At 58.1% G+C, this 12,297-nt stretch overlaps 3 protein-coding genes across 6 annotated transcripts; 2 read left to right on the plus strand and 1 right to left on the minus strand.

Annotated features, from left to right (window-relative positions):
- Positions 1-598: 598 nt before the first annotated feature.
- Positions 599-6,820, plus strand: NLRX1 (NLR family member X1). 3 transcript variants are annotated; one of them, XM_057431942.1, is made up of 10 exons: positions 606-1,049; positions 1,161-1,286; positions 1,651-1,781; positions 1,923-1,983; positions 2,388-2,479; positions 2,674-3,290; positions 3,751-5,165; positions 5,945-6,031; positions 6,121-6,372; positions 6,502-6,820. In XM_057431942.1, exons 3-10 carry the CDS (start codon positions 1,658-1,660, stop codon positions 6,818-6,820), a joined length of 2,967 nt encoding a protein of 988 aa, XP_057287925.1. In that variant the 5' UTR covers positions 606-1,049; positions 1,161-1,286; positions 1,651-1,657. The 3 variants fall into 3 exon arrangements, with proteins under 3 accessions (XP_057287924.1, XP_057287925.1, XP_057287923.1); XM_057431940.1 differs by having other exon boundaries at positions 608-751; XM_057431941.1 differs by lacking the exon at positions 1,161-1,286 and having other exon boundaries at positions 599-751.
- NHERF4 (NHERF family PDZ scaffold protein 4) lies at positions 6,808-11,042 on the plus strand. Of its 2 annotated transcripts, none has more exons than XM_057431945.1 (10): positions 6,808-6,940; positions 7,969-7,996; positions 8,279-8,343; positions 8,540-8,751; positions 8,874-9,060; positions 9,138-9,274; positions 9,349-9,553; positions 9,732-9,928; positions 10,078-10,248; positions 10,449-11,042. In XM_057431945.1, exons 1-10 carry the CDS (start codon positions 6,898-6,900, stop codon positions 10,491-10,493), a joined length of 1,290 nt encoding a protein of 429 aa, XP_057287928.1. In that variant the 5' UTR covers positions 6,808-6,897; the 3' UTR covers positions 10,494-11,042. The 2 variants fall into 2 exon arrangements, with proteins under 2 accessions (XP_057287928.1, XP_057287929.1); XM_057431946.1 differs by lacking the exon at positions 6,808-6,940 and adding an exon at positions 7,026-7,580.
- Positions 11,043-11,072: 30 nt separating this feature from the next.
- LOC130611368 (uncharacterized) lies at positions 11,073-12,149 on the minus strand. Its single transcript, XM_057432047.1, is given in 2 exon segments — positions 11,073-11,918; positions 12,105-12,149. Coding segments are annotated over 2 exon segments (660 nt in total). The 3' UTR covers positions 11,073-11,303.
- Between the last annotated feature and the right edge of the window lie 148 nt (positions 12,150-12,297).

Raw genomic sequence — 12,297 nt, forward strand, 5'->3', positions numbered from 1 at the left:
CTGGGGTTATCCAGGGCTCCAGTGCCCCTGGTTCAGCACTGCCTATGGTTGGGCAGGCCAGCACTTCCCAAGCCAGCACCCAGGGAACAAGCAGTGTGCATGCAGCCCTGCAGATGGTCTCAGCACTGCTAGAGTGCATCTGCAAGCAGTGAGAGGGTAGGTGTGTATGTCTGTGTGTGTGTCCATGCACTTGCGTTACACAGCCAGGCAAAACCGGGCAGTGCCGTGCCAGCACAGCTTCCCCCAGGCTCTTTATCGTGTGAGGCTGCTGTTGTCCTGCTCCCTGCACCATGCTCTATGTGAGCACAGGCGAGTTTCGCTTTGGAGCAGAACGTGTCCTTGCAGGCTCCTGTTTCATAGCTGGGGATGGACAGCCACCAGATGTGTGCAGAGAAAGCCCCCCCTGCAGCACTGCTGCCAAGACACCAGGACTGCCCCCACACTGCATCCTGGTGTCTGGGGTACACGTGGTTTTCCTTGCTGTTGTGCCTGCTGGCTTCTCCGCCGTGTCCCCGGAGCAGGACCATGGTTTCTGTTCCCACCCTGCTTGGCAGAGCCGGCGGCTGCTGTGCGCAGGGCGGGATGGGACAGGCTGGGGATGCGGAAGTTGCAGCTGAACAACAGCCGCCTCCAGAGAAGAGCCTCTGCCCGGGACCGGGATGGAAGGACGTGGCTGAGCAGCACCGGGCTCAGCGCCTGGCAGCACCCGGAGCTGCGGGGTCAACCTCCCTGGCGAGGAGCCCCACTGGAGGTAACCCTGCCGCTTTCGGCACAACCACTGCTCTCGCATCCCACAGCGCCAGCCTCACCACTGCCCTGAGCTCCAGGTCCCCGCACCGCCAGGGCCTCAGCCACCGTGTCCCTCCGGATACGGAAGCAGGGAGGCGGGATGCTGCTTGTACCAGGGGTCCCTGAAGGGGTACCGCAGCAGGCGGGCGGCACGGGGCTTTCCGCATGCACTGGGTAGCAAAGGGTGCTGGAAGGGACCTAATGGGATGCATTAGTTTGCTGGCTGCTTAGTCGTCAAGGGCAGGACACGGGGGTTCAAGGTCAGCTCCACTGCTCCCACCCTGTGCCTCAGTTTCTCCATCTAGATGACGTGATGAGGGACTGCAAAAAGCCCGCTAGGGGTTGCTTACACTCTCCCTGCCTTGCTTCAGTTCCTCTGGATGTTGGGGGCTGAGAGTGCAACCTGTGCTGCCGAAGATCTCCCTGCTGAGCTGGGGTGGAAGCCTGAGCCAGCACCGGCACAGCCGGTTCGGCCGGACCAGACTGCATCGGAGCAGGTAAGACTGGGCAGGGCACTGCTGTGCTGCATCCCTGCGGAGCAGAGCTGCTGACCGCATCCTGTCCTGCGCCACAGAGCTGGTCCCATGTGGGACAGCAGCGTGAGCACTCCAGAGCCCCTCATCCACCTCTGGAGATGGGAGCTTTGCCTGTTAAAACCCTGTGCTGAGCTGAACCTGATGCAGCTCTGAGGAACCAGCTGAGCCCTCACAGCCAGCCTGTGCCCTGGCCGCTTTAAATGGGAAGAGGCTGTGCTCAGCACCCGTGTGCTGCAGCCACCTCAGCCTCGCAGGCCAGAAGGTTCAGCACTGCCAAGGATTCAGTAAGCCCAACCTGCCCTGTGGGCTGTCCCTTCTCTTTCAGGCAGAGGATGTCACGGGCCGTGCAATGCCAGAGCTGCCTGCCCTGGGGCAGCTGGATGCAGCTGCATCAATCCCTGCCAGGGAGCAGGGAGACCAGAAGTCTGTATCATCTGTGTGCTGCTTCATTGCCAGGTGAGCTGGGCTCTGTGCCTGTGTAGTCTATGGGTCACCCCACAATGAAGCAAGATGTGAAGCCAGTGAGCTCGGTGGTTTTAGTTCTGCTGGGCTGGAAAACGCCATCCCTGACCATGTTCATTTTTCTTCGCACCCCAGGCAATGCAGGCAGCTACTTCTCCAGGAAGATCCTTCGCACAAGCAGCATCTCCTTCAACAGGTACAGTGCCGCACAACTGGGGCATGGCTCATTCTGCCCTGTGGCTTTTTGCCATGGGACCTGGGTAGCTGACCTGGCTGCCTTAAGACCATGGGGGCTCTGTGGGCAGAGATGCTGCTTTGCTTCCACTTAGAAAACAACCTAGACCCTACTCCCTGCCTGCTCTGAATTCAGCCCAGCTTCTCTGCCTCACCACAGATTTGGTGGGGATGCATAGCACTTAGCACCCTTGCTGGCCTGCCTTCAGTTCCCATCTGTGCCCTCTGTTGGTGCAGGGGAAGGAAGGGGTGAGGTGGCTCTTAGCACTTCAGGTGGCACTCACTTGTGATCTGCGCACCCTGCCCCAGGCAGGGCTTGGACCTGCTGCCCCTGTCCTACTTATGACACTCCTGCTCCTCTTGCAGGGGCTGTGTTCACTACCAGGGAGGGAACCAGGAGCGCTCAGTCCGGCCCAGCACCTCTCGCCTGTCCCATCTAAGGAATGTGGCCTCTTCTGGTAAGCTCAAAGCCCTGCACTGCAGGGGATGGAGGGTCCTATATGATAGGTTGGGGGCAGTGTGAGGGTTAGCAAGAACTGGGTTCTGTCCTCCCTTCTACAGCCATATCACTGCAGTGGCTTGGGGCAGGCAACATCCCCAGTGCCCTGCTAGTGAGAAGCTCTTATCTTGTCGAGCACCTTCTTCTTCCCAGATGCCATCAAGAAACACCAGAAGAGCCTGTCTGCATGGTTCAGTCACCAGCCCAATGAAGAGAGGCAGTTCGGCCCTTCCTTCTCAGTGGATGCAGTCCATGTGGACCCAGTGATACGGGAGAGCTCCCTGGAGGAGATCCTGAAGCCCTCGCCTGGCCTAACCATCCAGAACCAGCTCCAGCAGTCCTGCAGGCAGGTTATCAGCCTCCAGAACCTGTTTGACGTGGACTGCTGCGGGCGGCAGGTGAAGAATGTGGTGCTGTATGGCACTGTGGGCACAGGGAAGAGCACCCTCATCAAGAAGATGGTGGTGGACTGGTGCCATGGTCGCCTACCCCGTTTTGAGCTGCTCATCCCCTTCTCCTGTGAGGACCTGTCCCATAGTCATGCTCCCATCTCCCTGCGGCGCCTCATAACCAAGAAGTATCAGCACCTCCGGGACGTGGTGTCGATCCTGGGCACTTCCAACCTCAACGTGCTTTTCATCCTCAATGGCCTGGAGCGGCTCAACTTGGACTTCCGTCTGGCTGGCACAGAGCTGTGCTGTGACCCCAGTGAGCCTGTGCCTCCTTCTGCCATTGTGGTCAACCTGCTGCGCAAATACCTCCTGCCAGAGGTCAGTGTCTCTCTCGAGCTGCTTCCTGCTGGAGAAAGGCTGGGGGTGAGCCCTGAGGCACTGCAGGCATGGCCTTTATGCTCACTGCTTGTGGTCCAGTTTAGCTGTGCGTGAAGAGGCAGTCTCCATTCCTGGAGGTGCTCACTGTTAGTGGTGTCGCTTACTGGTTTGTCTCTGTGGGATCTTAGGGGAGGTCTGGTAAAGCAAAGAAAGCAGTCTGTTGGGCTATGATCTTCCAGACTCAATACATGTCTAGCAGGGGATGGGGAAAGCTCTTCTGTCCCTCCTGCCCGGGCCAGATTTGAACCAATGCTCTTTGGCCAGCAGATCTTTGACCCCAGGCCCTGTGTGGTATGATCCTTGCACACCTATATGTGGCTTACACACCTGAGACCCTATTGAGCTTAGATCAAAGCCAGAGAAAGGGCAGCTCCAAACTCACCCAGCCCTCTGCTTCCAGGCCAGCATCATCGTCACCACACGCCCATCGGCAGTGCGCCGGATCCCTGGCAAGTACGTGGGTCGCTATGCCGAAATCTGTGGCTTCTCTGACACCAACCTGCAGAAGCTGTACTTCCAGATGCGCCTCAGCCAGCCCAGCTGCAGTGTACGGGATGGTGTGGGTAGCAGCTCAAGTGAGCCGGAGAACTTAGTGGAGATGCTGTCGAGGAACTTGGAGCGCCACAACCAAATAACTGCTGCCTGCTTCTTGCCGTCTTACTGCTGGCTGGTGTGCACCACCCTGCACTTCCTCTACTTCACCAAGATGGTACCTCCCAGCCAGACCCTGACGGGTATCTACACCAGCTTCCTGAGGCTCAACTTCAGTGGGGAGGTGCTGGACAGCACCGACCCCACCAACATCTCCATGATGAAGTACGTGGCCAAGACGGTGGGCAAGCTGGCCTATGAAGGGGTGATGTCCCGCAAGACCTGTTTCTCAGAGGATGATCTGCAGCGGTGCTTTGAGGTGGAGATGAAGACTGAAAGTGAGCTCAACCTCCTGGAGGTGTTCCGCAGTGATGTCTTCCGCTTCTTCCTCAGTCCATGTGTGCAGTCAGGCAAAGAGCACACCTTTGTGTTCACCATCCCTGCTATGCAGGAGTACCTGGCAGCCCTGTATGTGGTGCTGGGCGAGAAGAAGACGCTGGCACAGAGAGTGGGGAAGGAGCTGTCGGAGGTCGCTGGGAAGGTGAGTGAAGATGTGGCTGTCGTTGTGAATATCATCTCCAAGGTGCTACCCTTGCGCTTCCTGCCAGTGCTCTTCAACCTGCTCAAGATCTTCCCTCGCTACTTCTCCCGGCTGAGCGGGAAGGACCAGGATACTATTGCCCACACCATGGCAGAGGAGCTGTTCAAAGAAGAGGACTACTACAATGATGATGTCTTGGACCAGATCAATTCCAGCATCCTGGGTGTGGAGGGCCCTATGCGCCACCCTGATGAGGCTCCTGATGATGAGGTCTTTGAGCTCTTCCCCATCTTCATGGGTGGGATCCTGTCCCGCCGTAACCGTGCCATCCTTGAGCAGCTGGGCTGCTCCATTAAGAACCTGGCAGCCTTTGAGATTGCCAAGGCCATGAAGAAGACAGTCATCAGGAACAGCCGCAAAGGGCTGCCCCCATCTGAGCTTATGGACTACCTCTTCTTCCTGCATGAGTTCCAGAACGAGCGCTTCACAGCCGAGGCCATCCGCTCCCTCCGGACTGTCAACCTCTCATCCGTCAAGATGACCCCTCTCAAGTGCTCTGTCCTGGCATCTGTCATGGGCACCACAAGCCATGAGGTGGAGGAGCTGAACCTGAGCTCCTGCAACCTTGACACAAGCAGCCTGAGGATCCTCTTCTCTGTCCTGCTGCGATGCAAAACTCTTCAGTGAGTACCACCTCCTTCTGCCCTTGGGCAGTGCTCAGAAATGGGTCTCTCCTTCATCTCTGCCCATCACAGGGATACACTAGGAGCCTGAACATGGCGAAGGTAGGGAAGAGCATGCAAGCCCTTGTTTTTTCTCAGTGCAGACCTAGGGAACTACAGCTTCCGATGTGCAGCACTCCTTAAGCAGGACACTGCATGCTGGGATTTGCAGTCCCAACACACCCTTTGTCAGGACTCTTTGGGCAGCTCTGCATCCAGTGCTGCAGGCTGGGATGCCAGCTCCCCACCCTTTGTTTAGCACCCCCGTGTAGCTGACTCTGCTACCGCTAACTCTGGGCAGCAGATGGGCAGCCCAAAGGTGGGCTCCAAAGGGTGGATTCCGTTGCAGTCCGCTTGTGGAACTGCAGCCTTCCTGTCGCCCAGGGGGTGGCAGGCTGCGCTCAGCAGAGATGGACTCGAGCTGTGCAGCAGGGATCTGCAGCACTTCCTTCCCCCGGGTGCTCAGGAGGGCTCGATGGGGTCCTGATCTCTCCTTAGACCTTCACTCACCGCCGCCGACCCTGGACCCCTTTCCCCTCCCCTGCTGCTGCCGGCACTGGCTCTGCTGGCTGATGCTACCCAAGCTCTGGTCCTGTTTCCCTTGTGGAGAGGAAGCCTTGCGTGTCCCTGTCTGGGGATAATGATGGGCAGAGCCAGGGGACATGGAGAGAGAAGGGTTGACAGCTTTAAAGGTAACAGCCACTGCGGACCTGCCACCTCTTTGTCTTGCTCTGCATCAGTCTACAGCTCAACAGCCTGGGCTCTGATGCCTGCAAGGAAATCCGTGACCTGCTCCTGCATGACAAGTGTATGGTGAGCAGCCTGCGGTGAGTACTGCCTCTGTCCTGCATGAAACTGTCCCTGCTGCCCACCATGTGCCCGGCCTCGGCATTGCCCTCAGCTCCTGTATCCACAGGCTGACAAACAACCCCGTGGGTGAGCAGGGGGCACAGTACCTGGCTGAGGCGCTGGCTGGCAACCGCTCGCTGACCCGCTTGTCCCTGCTGCACACCGCGCTGGGGGACCGGGGTGCTGAGGTCCTTGCTCAACACTTGGCCAAGAACCAGCACCTCCAGGAGCTCAACCTGGGCTATAACTCCCTGACAGACGCGGCCGCCCTGCAAGTGGTGGAGGTGGCCAAAAAACACGCAACGCTGGACAAAGTGCAGTGAGTTCACTCTGCCCTGTCCCTTCCCTCTGGCGCAGTGTCCCTCCCTGTGGTACTGAGCCTGTCTGCTTCTGTGTCTTGCCTCCCTGCCCTCACAGTGTCTCCCACTCCTTTCCTCTCAACCCGCAGTCTGTACTTCAACGACATCAGTGAGGATGGCAAGCGGGCGCTTGACAGCCTGCGCATGGACCGGGATGGTGTCAGGGCGCTGGTCTTCCTTACAGCAGGCACTGATGTCTCTGACTACTGGTCCAATATCCTGAACGTGGTGCAGAAGAACCTGCCTTTCTGGGACCGCGAGCGGGTCCGGCAGCACCTTTCCCTCATCCTGCAGGACCTGGAGAGCAGCCGGAGACAGACTGCCAACCCCTGGAGGAAAGCAAAGTTCCTCCGAGTTGAGAGTGAGGTCAAGAAGATGCTGGGGAAGCTGCAGCACGGGACCCTCTAAACCTGCTGTCCATCCACCCAGCCAGGCAGGGAGCAGTGCTGCTGGGGAGGAAACACTGCACCCTTATCCACGTGAAGATGCCTAGTGGTTGGGTGCTACCAAGGCTGTCAAAGGTGCTGGGTACGTGGAGCTCAGCCCTTATCTGTGGGCAAGGCTGAAATGTGGGAGAGCTGTACAGACACCAGGCCAGGAGCAAATGGGGCTTGTAGAGATCCAGACCCTGCCGCCTGTCCAGTGCTGGCTCAGACCCGAGCCACAGCAGTGTGTGTCAGAGGGGCAGGACTCAGGTTAGCTTGTGAAACCTTTGGTAGCATTAAAGTGCGCTGCTTTGTTTCCACTGAAGCACATCAGTGCCATGACTCGACCTCCTCTCTGGGCCCTTCCTGGGGGAGGAACGTGGAGCCACTGGTGCAGTTGTCCCTTCAACAGTTGGAGTGGAGGGCTCTGGCTTTACCCCATCTCACAAGGCAAGGACAGGGCAGCCCATTTCTGCTCCATGTCACACCAGCTGGCCTTCCCCACTGGGGGCTGCCTTTGGGGGCGGCTGGAAGCTGGTGTTTTAGGGTGCTGGTCCCTGCTCCCAGCTCTGCTGGGCGAGGGCTGGCAGTGCCCTGGCGCTGGGAGGGCAGGGAAGACACTGGGGTTGTTTAACCATTAAACCTGGCGCGTCTTGTAAGAGGCGTGGACGCTGGCTCTGCTGCCACTTCACCCTGTACCTTGCACCCTCTTGCATTCCCTGCAGCCATGAAGCAAACAAAAGGTACGTACTGGGGCAGTGGGGCTTCATCCTGCAGAGACGCTTCCTCACACGCAGGTCTCTCCTTGTTTCTGCATCAAGCAAGGCAATGTCAGAACCCAGGCAGGCCATGGCAAGTTGCTAGAGGCATCCAGGAACATGCAGATGGACATTGTGGGAGTGGTTGGCAGGAATTCCCTCTCCCTGGGTTTAGGATCCTTGTGCTAGAAGAGGTGGGGAGGGGTTCTGTGGGGCTATGCAGAGGGGAATGTGTTTGTTTCCATCTCCTCACTCCAGCCAGCTCTCTGAGGCACTGCTGACCCTTCTCATCCCTCACTCAAAAGCCCTGTAAATCCTCAGGTCTGTTCCCAGCCCACTGCCTCCTGCACTGACCTCTCTTCTCCCTCTGCAGGGCTCGAGGGTGACAAGAAGTCCATCATGTAAGTGCTGAGCTCCCCCTGGCCACAGGCTTCCTGGGGCTCATGGCCCCACAACAGGGCTGTGCTGGGGCACATCCTCAGCTGAGGGTTTTCCCTGAGCTGTTAGCTCAGGAGAGATGTGGAGGACAGTCCAAGAGGGAGATCCCCTCCTGGCTTTTCCCAGGAGGAGGAGCTGTATCCCCAGCTGGCCCCGTCTGGGAGGAATGGGGCTCCCCACAGCAGGGCAGGGGGAGGGCTGTGCTGCTGAGCTAATGTGGCCTCGCCTGCCCTTTATCATTTCAGAACATTTGAATTTAACCCCAAAGATGGGATAGACAACCCTGCCTTGTCGCTGACTGAGGACACGGGTAAATACCTTTATCTTCCCCATGATGTGCCTATGTCAGCATGGGCTTCTGGCAGCAGGGCATTGCTGGGGTCCTGAGCTCTCATGTGCCAGGGAGCTCTGGCAGCAGGACTGGGGAGACCCTAGCCCAGAATAGGGTAGAAAGCCTGTGTTAGGATCTCCACAGGGCTCCACTCACGGGCTGTGCCCCCATGCAGATGGCGAGGCTGTGGGTGAGCCCCGCTTCTACCTCCTGAGCAAGGGCAGCACGGAGACCTTTGGCTTCTCCCTCAACGAGGAGCTGGGCTGCCAGGGCCATGTCATCCGCCAGGTCGAGCTGGGGGGGCTGGCCCAGCGCAGGGGACTGCAGGACGGGGACCGGCTCCTCCAGGTCAATGGCCACTTCGTGGACCACATGGACCACCACAGGGTAAGCTGGGAGCATCCCAGGGCTGAGGGAGCTCACTGATCCTCCCTGATCAGGGATCCTGATGCCATAAGCTGCAGTTGGAGGGGTGCCCTGCCCAGGAATCACAGCCTGGGTCCTTCCAGGTGGTGCAGAAGATCAAGGCCAGTGGGAACCAGGTCCTGCTGGCAGTGCTGGATGGTGACTCCTATGAAGCATCCAAGGCCCTAGGCAGGGACCTGTCCCAGATGCTGCCTGCTGACATCCGCCCGCGCCTCTGCCACATCACACGGGACAAAAGCGGTTTTGGCTTCAGTGTGTCAGGTCCGGAAGGTAAAGCAGCGGGATGCCATGGTCCTCCCTGACACAGCATCCCGCTCGCCCCAGGCTGCCTCTTCTCTTCCCTGCAGGCGTGAAGGGCACCTTCCAGCTGTCAGTGCAGCAGGATGGGCCAGCGGAGAGAGCAGGGGTGCCACCGGGCTCCTGGCTCCTGGAGCTGAACGGGGCCAGCGTGAGCAACTATTCACACACGCAGCTCACCAGGAAGGTGGGAGCTCGCAGTGCGGGTGATGGGGGACCAGGGCCACCAGTGTCACTGAGTGCCCTGCATTTCCCATCCAGCTGAAGCAGAGTGGCAGCAAGGTGACGCTGCTGGTGGCATCCAGTGCCGTGGAGGAGTTTTACCGCCTGCGTGGTCTGCGGGCCACGGCTGCCTTGGCAGACACCTCCTGGCTCCCCTTCAAGGTGCGGGAGCTGCACATGGTGAAGGGTCCGGCTGGCTATGGGTTTCTGCTCAAGGAGGATGACTGCAGCTCAGGGGCCACAGGTAAGGGCATCAGTCTGAACCTGAACAAGGTATGTCTGAGGGTCAGGAATAGCTGCAAGCCCTGTGCCAGAAGCAGGACCTTGTCCTCACCTGCATGTGGGGTCAGCAATACCGGCTCCCCTCTGGCTGAATGCCTATGTGAGCATTTCCCCCCCATTCCTCTGTCCTGCTGTGGCAGGCCAGTTCATGTGGGATGTGGATGTGGGGCTGCCGGCCGACCAGGCAGGGATGAAGGAAGGGGACCGTCTCCTTGCTGTGAATGGTGAGAGCATCGAGGGGCTTGACCACCAGCAAACGGTGCTCAGGATCCGTGCCCGTGATGACCAGGTGACACTGGTGGTCATCGACCCTGCTGCCGATGCCTTCTACCACTCGGTAGGTTTTGGGGAGCACTGGCGTACTGCGAGGCTGGATGATGGGGTGGATGCCTTGCCTCAAGGCCTGCTCAGTGAGGTCCTCTCCAGGGGACCTTGCTTGCCATGGAACACCGAGAACTTTATGTTATCCCTCTTCTACTCTTCCAGATGGGGCTGTCCCCTCTGCTTTCCTTTGAGGACAATGACCCTGCCTCAGGCTCCCATACATCCTCCCTGCCCTCTCCCAGTGCCTCCCCTGGACTCTGTCACGTTGAGGTGGGACCAAAGGGACCTGGCTCCTGGCTGGTGGCTGCTGCCAACAGTATAGGTTTCACACAGGTAAACCCTCTTACCAGGCCCCTGTGGCACTGCTGCTCATAATCCTGGTACTCTCCTGCCCTGCCTCTCCTAATATTGCCCTGGCGCCTATGACACTGGCAGGAACAGAAAGACCCCTCCAACCTGCCCATTGGGTTAGGGTGGAATGTGGTGTGGTGGATGGATGTGCTGCTCACGGTGTGTCCACCGTGTCCCCACAGAGCCCATCCCAGGAGGAGCAGAGGAGGCTGCAGCAGGCGTTCTAGTGACCCAGGAGCACCCTGCCTCTGGCCAGGCTCCCCAGCACAGCACCTCATCCAGCCCATCGGTGCGTCTCTCCTGGCTCCCCAAAGAGCACAATGCTGCTCATCATGGCCATTGCACATAGAGCTGCTGTGTCTCCATGCCTGCAGTGGGGCTTGCAGCATCACCCCTCCAGAAACACATCTCCACTGACTGAGGCTGGCTCTAAGCTTTTATTAACTGTGTCTCTTTGTAACCTGAAGACAGATTTTGCCTGCCCAGCTGCTTCCAAGGATATCTAGGGACATTGCACTGAAGGCTTTGCCCAGCTCCCGGCTCTGGGAGCTCCAAGGAGAGCCGAAGAACTGTCCTCCATGCCATGACTCAGTGGACTAGGGATCCTGAGGCTTGACTCAGCCCAGGGCTGGCCTTCGGTCCACTGTTTGAAGGGGAAATGGAGCAGCAAAGGCCAATGGGGTGCTGCAGGAATCCCCCACTTCTCAGCCTGTTGGCTCAGGTTTGTCTCTGCATGGATGTCTCTCTTGTGCTCCTTCTCTCATCCTTCCTGGGAACCAGTGGGCAATGAGTGTCCACTGCCCATCACAGCACTGCTCCTGCATCACTTGTTTGGGATGTGATTAAAGGGCAAATCCACACTGCTGTTCATGTGAATAATGTTATGGAGAGGACTGTGACTCAGCAGTGCATCCCAGGGCCAGACAGGAGCTGTCTGCTCTTACCTAGCCCAGGGCTGCTGGAGCACTGAACAGTGGATTTGGAAAGCTCTCCAAGTGTGCTGATAGGGAGGTAGGGACTGAGAGCCTGGTCCCATCTCAGGAGCTCCAGGGTGCTATAATCTCTAAGGGCTTGAGGCTGAACTCCTGTAGGTGTTCCTTGTGCTCCATGGCAATGGTCATTCATACTTCTTTCCAATGCTGGCTGGTCTTTGCCATCTTGGCCAGCGCGAGATCCAGGTTTACCTGGGTGGTTGTGGAGTGTGGGGACAGAGGCAGGGGATACTGAGCACGTGAGCACAGGAGGCAACCAATGCACAGGAGGATGGGGACAGTGTGCAGCATAGCTCCTGCCCAATGCCCCTCATTCCCTGGGGTGGCAGAGGGTGCGATCACAGCATCCCCTTTCCAGCCAGCATCTCCCAAGGTCAGGGATGCACTGGGAACAGGGCTGGGCTTTGCCTTTAGCTGCTGCTGTGCTGACAGCACAAGGCAAATACCTCCCATCTCCCCGGGCACTGGCACGGGGCAGGCATGCTGGGGGGCCATACCAAGCTCATCCTCTAGGCTCTTCACCTTGGTCTCCAAGTGCTGGCTGGGGACTGCTGTCTGCTCCTGCAGCTCCTGGTATTGCTGGGTTATTTCTGGGAGCCAGGGAAGGGAGAAGGGGACAAACACGGTGACTACAGAAGGGACAAGCGAGCAGTTGCTGTTCTCTCACCTGGGCTTGAGCACTGCCAGGGATGGGGCAGCCACAGCTTCTCTGGGCACCCTGTGCCAGCGCCTCAGCACCCTCACAGGGGAGAGCTTCTGCCTAAGAGCTCATCTCAGTCTCCCCTCTGGCAGGTTAAAGCCATTCCCAGTGGCCTGTCCCTACAGGCCCTTGTCCAAAGCACTCACCCAGCTGTCTTGTAGCTCCTTTAGGAGCTCCTGGGATGACCCCATTGCTCCAAAACATGTTTGTTAAAAAAAAAAACCCATTTTTTTAAAAGAAAAACATTCTTTAGACCTTTAATAAATAATTTAATTTTTAATGAATAATTTCATCTTTATCTCCTTTTTATTGTTTTTATTTCATTTCTGTTTCTAGAGT

This window comes from Pezoporus wallicus, unplaced genomic scaffold, assembly GCF_028554395.1.
Source record: "Pezoporus wallicus isolate ANWC-B61680 ecotype Strahan unplaced genomic scaffold, APGP_CSIRO_Pwel_v1 scaffold_8769, whole genome shotgun sequence".
Taxonomy (NCBI): domain Eukaryota; kingdom Metazoa; phylum Chordata; class Aves; order Psittaciformes; family Psittacidae; genus Pezoporus; species Pezoporus wallicus.

What these genes read in the sequence shown, in the direction of transcription:
- NHERF4 (XM_057431945.1), top strand. Translation starts at nt 6,898, where the DNA reads ATGCCTAGTGGTTGGGTGCTACCAAGGCTGTCAAAGGTGCTGG. An exon ending in CAGTGTGTCAGGTCCGGAAG is followed by an intron (nt 9,061 to 9,137) that starts GTAAAGCAGCGG and finishes TCTTCCCTGCAG; the next exon opens with GCGTGAAGGGCACCTTCCAG. An exon ending in CCGATGCCTTCTACCACTCG is followed by an intron (nt 9,929 to 10,077) that starts GTAGGTTTTGGG and finishes CTACTCTTCCAG; the next exon opens with ATGGGGCTGTCCCCTCTGCT.
- NLRX1 (XM_057431941.1), top strand. Translation starts at nt 1,658, where the DNA reads ATGTCACGGGCCGTGCAATGCCAGAGCTGCCTGCCCTGGGGCAGCTGG. An exon ending in GTGTGCTGCTTCATTGCCAG is followed by an intron (nt 1,782 to 1,922) that starts GTGAGCTGGGCT and finishes TTCGCACCCCAG; the next exon opens with GCAATGCAGGCAGCTACTTC. An exon ending in CTGCGATGCAAAACTCTTCA is followed by an intron (nt 5,166 to 5,944) that starts GTGAGTACCACC and finishes GCTCTGCATCAG; the next exon opens with TCTACAGCTCAACAGCCTGG.